A 15,011-nucleotide genomic window follows, 5' to 3' on the forward strand; every position below is an offset into this window, starting at 1 on the left:
TTAAATTGAGGCACCCATCAAGCTCTCAGCTAACCAACTCAATGCTAGAGAGAATATGTGCAACGTAGTTGGCCAGTGCAACATTGAGAGTTTGGTGTGACATAAGCCCTGGGGAAACAAAAATGACAATAAGAGCCCTTTCCTTTACATTTGGTTAAAGAAAACTACTGTCAAGGGTAAAGGAAAGGACTTTTGCTTCCATATGGGTGATTACAGTTGTTTCAGACAGTTTTTAAATTCTGTACAGTGCACCATGTGATGATGTTGCCAACAGCAGAAAATGCTGAATGGGAAGAAGCATTCAGGGGAATAACTGTAGAAGCTACTAAGCTTTTCATACCAAGAAATACCATTCCAGGCTTAGACCTAAATCAATGTCAGATGAACTGATGAGACTTGTGGGTGAGAAGAATAATGTATGGGATGCACATAAATTATCTGGTGATATAAAAGCCAATAGTAGACATAAATTAATCTATAATCAAAGGAGGATTAGGCAAGCTGAGACAGATTATGAGCAGTCTCTGGCAAAGCATGTCAAGAAACAAAGCAGAGAATTCTTTACTTATATTAACAGTAGCAGGAAAGGTTTAGTATTTGTATTATTTGAGGCAAATGATGCAAGGAAGTAAGCTTATAAAGAAACAGCCAAAAAAAATTCATTCTTTAATAATTTTATTGATGTAAATATCAAATAAATTTGGTGACAATCCACATCCTTGACTGCTTTATTGGTGTTAACTGGATCTGATAGTTGGCCATTAGAATATTTTACTCAAATTTGAATTTTCATATAGGCTTTGTATTACTTTCCAGAGTTCAGCTGGTATATTTTCTTCAAGTAAAATCTGCCAAAGTTTTTCCCAGTTTACATTATCATATGCTTTTTCATAATCAATAAAGAGAAGAAATGTTGGTAAGTTAAATTCTTTTCTTTTCTCCAAAATTTGTTGTAATGAGAAAATGGCATCTATTGTTCTCTTGCTTTTCTGAACCCACATTGTTCTTCTTCGAAAAATTATTCATAATATTTATTAAGTTTGTTCTTTAGTATATTAGAGTACAGCTTTGATGCAGTTGATATCAGTGTTATTACTCTGTAGTTGTTAAGGTTATTTCTGGAGCCTTTTTCCTTTTTTTTTTTGTAAATTGATTATTATTCCTGTTTTCCAATCTTTGGGTATCTATTGCTTATGCCACATGATGTTAAATAATTTTAACAGTGCATTTTTTAGTAAGGTGCCACCATATTTAAATAGTTCTATGTTAAAATTGTCTATGCCTGGGCCTTTTCAGTTTTTTGTAATATTAAATCTAGTTCTTCCATTGTTATTTTCTTCATTTTTGGTAACCACAAATTGATCTTCCCATTCTTCCTTCGCTCCAGGGTTATACCACAGTTTAGAATAGTGTCTCTTCCATTCTGCTTGAGAGACAGTTTTAATTTCTTAAAAATTCTGAAACCTCTTCCCTGTGGGCCAGCGATATTACATTCTAAGGATTTAACACATTGATCCCAGTCATCTCGTTGGATTCTTCTCATTAATTTTCTAACTTATGCTCTAAGCTTTTTATATTTTATGTGTAAATGTAGGTCTTTAGTTTGTAGGAACAGTTTAGACCTTTTTTCCCTCATCAATTATTTGTTTCAATTTTTCATTCCAAGTTCTTAACCAGTTTTTATTTTTGATAGGTTTATATCCAAGACTTTCTTCAAGAACCCAAAAGGGTGATAGGACACAAATCTACAGGGAACCGAGTCTAAGTCTACTGAAGTATAGCTGTGCAAAGCTAACTCCACAAAACACTCTACAGTAACAGACAAAAGCCAACCCAACCATAATTTGGTCACTATGTGCTTAACTGCATAAGGCTGAATTTTGTTCACATATACAGATTCCTGGTAGAAGCAGAATCTGTAATAGTAAAATTGCTAAGTTGAACTTGCATACAACAAGGTCCCTCTCTCCCCACATATTGTTTAATAAATGTAACCTTAGCAAAGAACACTTTTAGACCACAAAAAAGAACATGGTTTAAAGTTAAACTCAGAGTGAGGCAGGGGTGCAGCACCTTATCACAAAGGGAGATCAAAAGGTGACACGACTAATTTTTTTTTTATAAAAACCCCAAACACGAGACATACTAGAACCTATAGTACTTAGTACCGTGCTTGAGTTGGAGGTTGAGAAGTCGAGAGAAGATATTTGTTGACATTAGACTTGAACTTCTGTAGACTGTAATTTTCAGTAAATACATATGAAGGAAGGTAGTTCCAGAAAATGGCAGTTGAATGAATAAACAAGGAAGATAAAAAACAGGTTCTGTGAGTTTGAAGTTGAACAGTAAATGGATGTTGGCTGGTGGCGGCATGTGTTCAGACTGTTTTGAAAGAGAGAATGGGAATTAAATTCAGAAGAACAGTGCCCATGGAAGTATCTGTAGAAAAGGCATGCAGCAGAAACAGTATGTCTATGAGACAGTGAGTGGAGAGACTCTGTTAGAGAGGAGTAATTAATTAATCTAACTGTCCTCCACCTCTGAATGGAATTTAGAAGCCTGAGAGAGGTTTTGGGGAAACTGCCCCAGATATGGGTACAATATTCCATAGTAGGTGGATTTCCAATTTGTACAGAGTGAACAGCATTGGAAGAAAAGTAACACTGAGAGTGAAAGAGAAAACCATGTTTTTAGATGCAGAGGAAGCAATATTTGTAATGCGCTTGTGCCAAGAGAAATTAGAAGTCAGGATAATCCCCAAAAGAGATATATCATCCTGCCTAGAAATCAGAGTGTCAACAAAGATAAGCATAGCAGAGGAGTCCTTTTTGCTAGATATAAGACAGGACTGATTTTTAGATGAATTGAAATTAACTAAGTTGTTTTTGCCACACTGGAGAATTACCTGGAGATCGGCATTTAAGGAACTGGTAGCGGATATTGAGAGAAGTTGAAGCTGATTGAGCAGGGCGAGGTTTCTCAAACTGGGAAGTGAAATGCAATGTGCCATCATCGGCAAAACTATGGATAGAATTTCCAGTCAATGGAAGAAGGTCATTAATATACAAGAGAAAAAGAGTGGGGGAAAGACTTGAAATTTGGGAGAAAACCAGCATTAGTGGAGAAGTTAGAAGACAGAGCCATCTACCATCACCCTCAGTGGGTGATCAGAGAGAAAACTGGATAACCAATTACAAAAAACAGTTGACAAACCAAAAGATGGAAGCTTGTTTAGAAGACCTTAATGCCAAACACGATTGAAAGCCTTTGAGATGTCAAGAGCAACTGCTTGCGTTTCACAGAACTTTTGTATTGAATTTGTCCATAAATGGGTAACATTAGTAAATTGATAAGAGGAGTTTACCTCAATATAGTACGTGGAACACTTCCGTATGATACCCTCCAGAAATTAAAACCATACGGAAGTGTTCCACGTACTATATTGAGGTAAACTCCTCTTATCAATTTACTAATATTATTACCAACGTAGAACATATTGAGTAATACAGCTCTGATTCATACTATATAAATGGGTAACATAAGCCAGAATTTGGCTGTCACAGACATCCAGACTTCCCATTGTGTTACCAGGCAATACTAGGTGGTAGATGACTCTCATCAACCAGTGCAATACAACCACTATGCTTACTGGAGGCTTGAAGTGGTGGAACCCATGTTTAGTCTCCAGAGCTAAGTTCCTGTCAACCATTCCCCATCTCTTCCATTATGCAGTATCCTCCTGCCCACCTGGCTATGGAGGCGCCTTGAGATGTATGAGGCTGTGAATGGTTTGAGCAAGTTCAGTGCTGATGGGATTCTTCCTCTTGCTCAGATTATTCACCTGAGCTTACATAAATTCAAATTGAGGAAAGGCAGTTATAGAATAGATGTGTGGAAATTTGCCTTTAGCCAGCAGGTGGTTGATTGTTGTAACAAATTTCCATCTGTCGTAGTGGAGGTCGACAACTTAAAAATAAGTTCAAAGCTAGACAAGCATTTGGAGTGAATGAATGGATGGGTGAAATGGGAAGGGTTTTTTTATGGCTGATGCTATACAAGGTTGCTTTCTTGCATCATATGCCTCTACTAATGCTATTCTTTTTATGGTTTTCATGTAAAGAATATAAGTTAATATGAAAGTTTAGTCCAGATGTAAAAATTTGATAACGGTTATATGCAGATGACATTGTGCTGTAAATACAAAGTCCTCAAAAATCCATGACTAAATTAGATACAGGTTGGAGACAACTTGGCATTAAAATTAGTTACACAGAAATAAAAGTTATGAAAGCTGGGAAAAACAAAATTTATACAGTGTAAGTTAAATAACAGAAAACTGGAACAAGATAAATTTCAAAAGGTAACAAAACACAAGACTCCACATATATTTGCAAATTCAATGGTTTATTGATTGTTACCCAAAAGTTGAAAAGTGGATTTCCTAAACAAAGGCACATTCAAAGAACAAGCTGATAAAAAGAGGAAAAGGTAAAATTAAAATTTTGAACATATGCACAGTGAATCAACATCAGTTTCTATAATATACATTATTTGCACAGATTTTAATAATAATAATAATAATAAAAAAATAAAACTGAAGGTATAAACAGGTGGGCTCCTCTGTTGGGGGGGGAGGTTTAAGAAATATACAGTTACTCTTTCAAGGTAATGAGACAATTTATGCTAGTGGTTACTTGCTATAGAAGTTAGAAAGTATAACCAATGTAACCACCATGTATACAACAGTCAGCTTCTAGGAACTGATGGCAAGCTTTAAGAGATTAAGACAATGAAGTTCAGCCCTAATCTCATATCCAACATTTAACTGTTATCATTAAAAGCAGAAAATTAAATGCTTTTCTTCTGAAGGAAAGATTCTAAGAAACATTAAGAATAAATGCTAAACTAGTTACTAGTCTCTACCACTGTCAGTGCTACTAAACACTGACAGTGGTAGAGAATGAAAAGGACCTGGGGGTAATCGTGCAGGCAGATATGAATTTCCCGAGCAGTGCAGATGGTCTGTAAGAGTAGCTCATAGTGTCTTGTCGATGATATACAGGAATGAATTTTTCTAGCAGGGATAAGGAGGTGATTATCCCCTTGTATAAGGCAATGGTCAGGCCACACTTTGAGTACTGTATACAGGTCTGAAGGCCTCATTTTAAGGATGGAGAGCTGTTGAAACAAGTACAGAGAAGGGCAACAAGATTAGTGAATGGAACAAAGGGTTGCTCTTATGAAGAAAGGCTTAAATTTTGCAAATTACAGTGTCTGAAGACTAAGCACCTGCGAGATGATCTGATTGAGGTGTATAAAGCCTTGAACAGTTTGAGTAAGCTCGATGCTGATGGAATTCTTCCTCTTACTCAGAATAATAACCTGAGAGGGCATAAATTCAAATTGAGGAAAGACAGATGTAGGATAGATGTGCGGAAGTTTGCCTTTAGCCAGCAGATATTTGTCTTGTCATTCTAAAATGGGAGTTCTTGTTGAGGCTATGGATCTCCTGTTACACCATTCCTACCCATAGGTCTTTTGTATCATAGTCTGATAAGTTACATGAAAGGCCAGGGTTCCTTTAGATTTAACTTTTGAAAAACTGCAAATATTTTTCTATAGAGAAAACACCATCCATTTTGTTTATGGCTGTGGATCTGAAGTTTTTTTTTTTTATTATTATTATTAAACAGACCTCTCTGAGTGCACTTTGAGTTTGGTGGTCAGCAGAGAAGGATGATGTTGATTTGAGATCCCACTCTAGACTGTCGTGTATGGTGGAGTACAATTTTTATACTTGACTGCATTGTACGTCATTTAAATATTATACCAGTCTTGTAAAAAAAAATTCTATGTGACTCTATAATGCTGCCAATTTTGTATTTATTGATACATCATCATCAGCAGGCCACTCCTAGGTACCCACTCAGCTCAAAGTGGGTGCCTATGGGTAGCACCCACTAACATTATAATTCTCTTTTTAAGTAAGCATTTCTTATTAGTAGTGCAGTATACAAAAAATTTTTAAAATATAGTTACCTTTGTTTCATGTGCTGTAAGTCTTTCTGGAAGTCTGTGGTCGCTGTGGGGTAAAAAATAGAGGTTCTCAAATTAATTTAATGAAATGCAAAATAGTACAGCATGATATACAGTATAATATTATCAATTCAGTCTGAATTGATAGTATTACATATTCTATGTAATCTGAACATTTCTATTAACCAACACCTACCTAGTACCATTTGTATCAGTTAATCAACACACCTACAAAACTGCTAAATCTGCTTCTGTGATGGGGGGGGGGGGAGTTTATCATTATCAATTTACATTTATGGTTTTATAGTAAACAAATTATCAGTTCAGACTAAAAATTATTTTTCACTAAGAAATGTTGCATTACAATACTATTTTCAGTCTCCCACAGTGATGATTTGGTCACAGTTAACAATGCAAAATATATAACAGCCAACAACAACAACTATGTAAGAAAGAGGTTGTTTATGCACGGGTATGGCACTTCCATCATTTCTAGAGAAGTCTTCTCTACCAGAGAAGTGTTACTTATTCGAAGTAGTGCAATACCTAGGCAACTCGTTGTGAAGGTGTTCACAATATGAGATATGAACAAACGATGCATTTATACTACTTGGGTATTTGAAATGATGGAAGTGCCATACCCATGCATAAACAACCTCTTTCATACTCTTAGACATTCAGTCAAGAAATATTTTTTGATACAACTATGTAACTTATGAGAAGCACTGAATCTAGACAGCATCCTAGAGGAAGAACCTCTTCACCAGTAAAATCAAATTTATTTTTATTTGAACAAAGGGTTCAAATAAAAATAAATAAATATATATCAGAAAGAAATGTCTACTTTCTTACTCTGCCATTTACAAATAATTCACAGTATAAGGAAAGTCTGGATTCAATACTGGTAGCAAAGTAAAAAAAAAAAAAACAGCTGTCATTATTTCTCACAATCTGAAGTTTTTTTTTTTTTTGTTGTTTTTTTTCTCTCCTAGTGCAGTACTCAGAATAAAGTAGTTATCTTTCTCTGTCCTTTGGAATGGTGAAGATTACTGATATTTTATACCCAATTCTTAGTCCCCGTATGTGCATTAAAGCACATTTTTAAATCACTAAGGTAAATATAGTTGCTTCTAAAATCATAAAAAACTTGACCATATATGAACTTACAAAAAAAAAAAAAAACAACATTATTTATTAACTATTAAAGGACTATAAATCTTAAAATTTAACTAATTTTTGAAAAATAAATTTTAAAGGAATAATGGTGGAGGTAAAGAAAGCCAACACAAGAACCATGGCAAAATAAGGGAAACCTACCGGACAAACTGCTTTCCCACTACCGCAGTTTCTCCCTGCATTCTCAGTAAACAGACTGTTATCAGCAGTGGCAAGTAGAAGTCATTAATGATATATTGATTAGTTTTTCCTCATTATTAAAAGCAGATTATTGAAGTTCACGAGTGTTTCCACCACTGAAATTTACTTACCGGTACACCCTCCAGTGTTAGGGTGTTTATTCCCCCCCACCCCACTGCTGTTTTAAAATAGGAAACTGACTTCTACAGACGGTGCATGTTATCGGTAGTGGCAGTGGAAGTTGTTTTCCTATTTTAAGATAGTGGGAAGGGGGTAAACACCTAAAGACTGAGGTGGTCTGGAGGGTGTACCCGTAAGTAAATTTCAGCTGTGAAAACACTCATGAACTCCAATAATCTGCTTTTAATAATGAGAAAAAAAACTTTTTTTTTTTTCTTTTTTGTTAGTTGTTGGCGCATTGGCTTCTGTGGCCACAATGCCCCTCCCAAAGTTTTTGCATTTTACTCTTATCCAAGCCCGCAGTGGAATTCGAACCCGTGACCTTTGGGTTGACGCCTGGCAACCCAAAGGTCACTAATCAATACATCATTATCAACTTCTACTACCACTACCAATAACACACGCCATCTGTTTACCAAGAATGCAGGGAGAAACTGCGATAGCGGGAAAGCAGTTTGTCCAGTAAGTTTCCCAAAGTGTGCTGTGCTTCTCATGTTGGCTTTCTTTACCTTAGCCAGAATAATTAGTTTAAAAAACAAAAGAACCATATGTTATGACTTCATCTTCAAAGCCTTTGAAAACAGTAATAAAATGACAGCATGAAAAGATCAAATTTATGGTTTTGTTTTCTATTTATGGTAATTTCAGTCCAAACCTATGCCGCCACCAGCCAACATCCATTTACTGTCCAATGTCAAACTCACAGAACCAACTTTTCATCTTTCTCGTTTATTCATTCAACTGCCGTTTTTTGGAACAGCCTTCCTTCATACGTATTTCCTGAAAATTACAGTCTACAGAAGTTCAAGTCTAATGTCAACAAATATCTTCTTTCATCTTCTCAACCTCCAACCCAAGCACAGTACTACAGTTTCTAATACCTCTTGTGTTTAGAGTTTTCATAAAAAAAAAAAAAAATATTTTAAATCCTGGGGGCAGTCCTAAAGGCAGAAGCACTCAAAGACAATAGTAAGCATATGTAAGTTTAACCTTTCTCATATAAATTTTATTAGCATAGTGTAATGTAAATGTAACATGATATCAGTGTAAAGTAAATGTAGGTGCATCATGTGTAAATGTAATGTTGATCATGCAATGTAATCAGGTTATTTAAATTATGTAACCCAATTATGTAAATGATGTAATGGAATGTTGGATAGGAAGTCAAATGTATGGTCACTTTAATATAGTTAGGGAAGGACGTTGTGGTTGTTTTCCATTAAAATTATTACTATATTTAATACCACTCATATACCACGTGAAATTAATAATATAGTCAATTAAGCAATCACATAAACCACTATACATTAAGGTGAATGTTTCAGGCATCTTGCTGATATCCATCATCAGACCTGCTGTTGTGGGACAGAATGATAGAAGGAGTTACAAATTTAATTATATTATAATATTACAATAACAATTACAAAATCACTAATTAATTGTGAATTTTAAGTCTAAAGTATTCAGTTTGAATTACCATTACAACAGAAAACATATATTAATTTAAGTAAATCCAAAAACAGTAAACCTTCGCTAATCTGGTTACAGTTAATCCGGATCTTGAATAATACAGATCGAAATATGAAATATTCTGTTCACAGTTGAGTACTCTGAAAGACTAACGGGATTTAGGAAGGCAGATGAGTAACTCTGACTGCATGCTGATTGACAGTGTAGAGGGACAGAACATACATTACATTGTCTTGTGTGTTGTTCAGTATCGTAGTTGATGCTGAGTCGCTTGGATGCTATTGCTTATATTGATCATTGGCGTAATTCTATATATGAATATACATAAAATGGCAGACAAAAAAAAACTGCATCACCTTAAAAAAAGTAACATCTGTAGTGAAACATAAGATATTGTTTGATTACAGTAATTTTGTTTGTCGCAAAGCAAAGACAATGCTTTTATTGCATCGGACAATAATTTCAAGGTATTGCATCAGCCGTTTCTATAAAGCGACGTTGGAAGGGTATACCACTTATTAGTATTCTGTTTTGTGTGGTTGTAAGCATAGCTCCATACGTTAAGTTGACACCAAGAAAAAAAAGTTTAGCTGTTGCTCTGTCCCAGGAAGGTCTTTCTACGTGTGCTACCGCTAATAAAATAGGCTGCCACCAGTCAGCAGTATATCCAGGGTGCTGAAATAAAACTGTGAAATCAGTGATGTCAAGAGAAGACCTGGATCAGGCCGTAAGACAGCGACTCTGCCTTCCCAAGATCAATATTTGAACCTGGCTATGCCTTCGTAATCGCCATGCTAGTACTCCTGATCTAAAACTGGACTTTGAGATGGCCTCTGGTGTTGAAAAAAGCACACGAACTATCCAAAGACGGCTTTCAGAATATGGTCTGCATGCCTATCAACCCCAAGAAGAAGCCTTTGCTGACCCGACAAATGAGGAAGAAGTGACTTTCTTGGGCTAAAACACACATTTCATGAACAAACAAGCAATGGGACACTTCTCGGATGGCAAGCGATATGTCAGAAGACGAAAATCAAAGTGCATACCATCCTGACTGCATGAAACTGACTGTAAAGTTCCCCGCCGGTCAGAAGGACTGGGAATGCATAACAAGCAAAGGGGTGGGGCGAATTAAGTTTATTAACGGAACGGTGAATGCAGAACCCTACACTGCTATCTTGGAGGAGTGCCTGAAACCCATTATTAGGGATCACCACACAGACGTCCAAAACTGCATTTTTCAACAGGACTCAGCACCCTGCCACACAGCAAAATTCAAAGTTTTATGCTATTTAGATTTAATGGTGAGTTTGATTCTTATCTCACAAGGCTTAAAACATATTTATACCAATGTTTTCCCTCGTTTTTCTCCCTTAAGGTGCAATGATACCACAGAAATGCTGGCATTACAGTGTTGCACTGGCCCGGAAAGAGTCCAGTTTTGAACCCTATTGAAAATTGCTGGTACATAATATCATCTAAAATTGCTCTGAAGAAGCCCCTCCATCCGTTCCAAATACCTGTCCAGCTCAGTCTTAAGGTGAAAGTCTGTTCCACCAATCAACTACCCGCTGGCTAAAGGTAAATTTCTGCACATCTATTCTACAACTGTCTTTCCTCGATTTCAACCTGTGCCCCCTCAGGTTCTTAATCTGAGCAAGAGTAAGAATCCCAACGGCATTCAGCTTCCTCAAGCCATTCAAGGCCTCAATACACTTCAATCAGATCACCTCGCAGGTGCCTACTCCAGGTGTTGCAGTTTACAGAACTTTAGCCTTTCTTGGTAAGAGCATCCCTTTATTCCTCTCCTTTGTACTCATTCTAGCAACTCTACATCCAAATAGCATTAGCATTAGTAGAGGCATATGATGCAAGAAAGCAAGTTTATTCAGCATCAGCCAAAAAAAAAAAAAACCCTCTCCCATTTCACCCCTCCGTTCGTTCGAAATACCTGTCCAGTTGAGCTTTAAATTTGTTTAGGCTATCAACTTCAACAACAAGTGATGGAAGTCGGTTCCACCAACCAACCACCTGTTGGCCAAAGGCAAATTTCCGCACATCTATCCGACATCCGTCCTTCCTCAATTTGAATTTATGCCCTCTGAGGTGATTATTCTGAGAAAGATGAAGAATCCCATTGGCATTGAGCATGCTCAAACCATTCAAAGCCTTATACACCTCTATCAGATCACCTCGCCGGTGCCTAGTCTCCAGACTCTGTAATTTGCAAAACTTAAGCCTTTCTTCGTAAGAGCAACCCTTTGTTCCATTTACTAATCTTGTTGCCCTTCTCTGTACCCGTTCCAGCAGCTCTACATCCTTCTTGAAATGAGGCCTCCAGACCTGTATACAGTACTCAAGATGTGGCCTAACCATTGCCTTATACAAGGGAATAATCACCTCCTTATCCCTGCTAGAAAAATTCATAATTATAACACCAATACATATGTCACATTAAATATTCCCGTAAGTAACATATGTATTTGTGAGTAGCAGTCTATGCCATAGGATATTTCCTAATCAATAATAAGCGGTAGTGAAAGGACACACAAATGTCAATCAAAATATTTAATATTAAAAATTTGTACATATAAAATATTCTCCATTACATACGTATATAATTATGTGGTAAGTAACTACATTATGTATCAAAATTAAACTTAAAATACCAATTAAAATCATGAATTTATTAATATGGTGGCCCTGGGCTGTCGAGTTTTCATAACTTTGGCCATCTTCCTAATAAACTAAAAGGGGTTTTACTTTAAAATCCCTGCAGTGTTACCACCCAACAATAAAGTCAACCGATCCTTCGCCGCTTTGAAGAATGGCATGTTTTTTTTGTTTTTTTTTTCCCCGATATGAAACTTCTTTTAGGCATTTGTTTCCAAAAAAGTTCTGCTTCATCTATGTTAAAAACTTGTTGAGAAGTTTCACACCACTCTTCAATAATTTTTAGTTCTTTTTTGAAAGTTGCGGCTCCTTCTTGAGCTGAACTTGTGGATTCTCCCTGGATTTTAAATCTATCTTACCAGCCCTTACTAGCTTTAAATGGTTTCACTTTTCTTCTTTTTTTTTTTTTTAAAGGCGAGCTTTCTTCAGATCATCATATAGGCTAATCGCTTTTTCTTTAATAATATGTAACTTAACAGAATTGTGCATTGGATATTATCTTCAATAAAATTATTCAGAAGTCTCTCCATTTCAATTATAATAGCCGGCCTAGTTGCTTGCAGTGGAACAATTGTCTTTCCACCTACTAAATTTAATTCTTTATTTTTTTATAATCGTTCTTACAGTTGAACCTGCCAGTCCTAAATTATTGCACACATCCACTTGTCGTTAAACAGAATTGATTCGCTTCAAAACGTATAATTTAATTTTCAAATTCAGTATTTTTCTTACCTTAGTAGACTTCGTACCACATCCAGACATTGTTCCTTTTTAATTCTTATCCGCCATTATTAATCTTCGAAAATGTAACTGCATTGCATTAATTATGATACAATGTTCAAGTAAACTGTCCATTACGGACAATGTCTAACACTGTACCGAGTGATGGCTAGACTTCGGATAAATACATATAATGTAAATATTACAAGCAATATCCTTGATCATTTTTTAAAATGTTGATCTTAGAACTAGTAACAAGTCACCATAGTGCAATTAAATTAGCGTGGGAAAATTTTGCAAGTCAGCGTGGGAAACTTTACTATTCATTTGAAGCTATCGGACTACATTAGATGAAACATTTTCATTAAACATGCCAAAAATTTAATCTGTATGCTGGTAAAAGAGTGTTATAGTGAGTTGTGACAGCGTTAGAGTAAGATGTGGGTTATAATATAAGAACAGCATTATAACGAGGGCCTGCTGTACTGACTTTCTCAATGCTTATCTAAATACAAAAATAGGCTAACAAACATGATCATTACCTAACAAACATTACCTTCAAACTATTTATTCACTGCAACTTAAAACATTGCAACTTATTTTTGAATTTAACCACTATGCAGTTTGTGCAAAAATTAGCAAAAACAAAGGATCTGTGAATACTTAGTTGTAACTTATTAGATCCCTACAATTCAAAAGTAAGATAATGTATGTGATTAAGTAAATTAAAACTATTTGTTAAACACAATTTAGTTTGTCAATTAAGTAAAAAAAGTCAAAATTTTCCAAAAATTTATCCACTTGAGATAGTTTCAAACCAGCTTACTATAAAAGGAAGCAAAGATTATAGCTTATCATCAACCACTGAAAGTTTTAAGAAGATGATGATGACATGATTTAAAAGATATGACAAGTCAAATGTTGGAAATTTATTCCAACTGATTATTCTTTAGTTGATTGCAAATTTTCACATACATATTCTGCAACATTCCTTTTCCAATTTAAATTCATGGCCCCCCCCCCATGTGTTTAATTACAGAAAAGATAGAGTTGCTATCGGCATTTATTAGACCTTTTTAAGTGCCTTATGCCCTTTTACCTAAACTTGCCTTTTACTTAAACCCTTTTCAATTAGGTCACCGTGCACATGGCTAATGTTTCTAGAGACTGCAATTTACAGGACATAAGTTTTTTCTTATAAGAATATCCTTTTGCTCTTCTCTGCAACCTATTCAACAAAACTATACCTTTCTTAAAATGAAGTTTCCAAAACCTGTATGTGGTATTCCAGATGTGGCATTGGTCATGCCACATCTGGAATGCCTATGGGATAATCACCCCTTTATCTTGTTTAGCATTAGTATTAGCATTAGCATTAGTAGAGGCATTTGATGCAAGAAAGCAAGCTTATGCAGCATCAGCCAAAAAAAAAAAAAACCCACTTCCACTTCACCCCTCTGTTCGTTCAAAATACCTGTCCAGCTGAGCCTTAAACTTATTTAGGCTATCAACCTCCACCACAAGGGATGGAAGTCTGTTCCACCAACCAACCACCCGCTGGCTAAAGGCAAATTTCCGCACGTCTATCCTACATCTGTCTTTCCTCAATTTGAATTTATGCCCTCTCAGGTGAGTTTTCTGAGCTAGAGGAAGAATCCCATCAGCATTGAGCATGCTCAAACCATTCAAGGCTTTATACACCTCTATCAGATCACCTCGCTGGTGCCTAGTCTCCAGACACTGTAATTTGCAAAACTTTCTTCGTAAGAGCACCCCTTTGTTCCATTCACTAATCTTGTTGCCCTTCTCTGTACTCGTTCCAGCAGCTCTACATCCTTCTTGAAATGAGGCCTCCAGACCTGTATACAGTACTCTAGGTGTGGCCTGACCATTGCCTTATACAAGGGAATAATCACTTCCTTATCCCTGCTGGAAAAATTCCTGTATATCATTGACAATACTCCATGAGCTACTCTGGCAGCCCATCTCCACTGCTCAGAGAACTTCATATCTGCCTGCACAACCACCCCCAAGTCTCTTTCATTCTCTACCACTGTCAGTGTAGTACCACAGAGTTGATACGTTGCTCTGGGGTTGTTGTTTCCCATGTGTAGTACTTACATTTGTCAATGTTAAACTTCATTTGCCACCTCTCAGCCCATCTGCTCAGCCTTTCCAGATCCTGTTGCAGTAGCATAGTGTCAGTAGTGTCCTTGACAACCCTGCCAACCTTTGTATCGTCTGCAAACTTGGACATTAAGCTTGATATACCATCATCAATATCATTTATAAATACAGAAAACAATAATGGACCCAACACTGAGCCCTGAGGGACCCCACTAATAACATTAGTCCACGATGAGCAGTGTCCATTGATTACCACTCTCTGTCTTCTCCCCCTCAACCACCCCTTTATCCATAGCAGCAATTTGCCTCCAATGTCACACTGCTCCAATTTGTGTAGCAGTCTTCCATGTGCAATAGTATCAAAAGCCTTTCTAAGATCCAAGTATATAATATCAAAGCTATTCCCTGCATCCAGTTCTTTTGTGACTGCATCATAGTATCCAATCAAA

At 36.3% G+C, this 15,011-nt stretch overlaps 1 protein-coding gene across 1 annotated transcript in view; it reads right to left on the reverse strand.

Moving 5' to 3' along the window:
* The window catches only part of LOC150074948 (USP6 N-terminal-like protein), a 300,409-nt gene that overhangs the window by 207,043 nt on the left and 78,355 nt on the right, over positions 1–15,011 (reverse strand). The window contains exon 5 of the mRNA XM_090389250.1: positions 6,040–6,082. Within this exon, the coding sequence (XP_090245376.1) occupies positions 6,040–6,082 (43 nt within the window). The remainder of the gene's footprint in view (positions 1–6,039; positions 6,083–15,011) is intronic.

Source organism: Mastigoproctus giganteus, chromosome 14 (assembly GCF_048544385.1).
Source record: "Mastigoproctus giganteus isolate SK-2022 chromosome 14, ASM4854438v1, whole genome shotgun sequence".
Lineage (NCBI taxonomy): Eukaryota > Metazoa > Arthropoda > Arachnida > Uropygi > Thelyphonidae > Mastigoproctus > Mastigoproctus giganteus.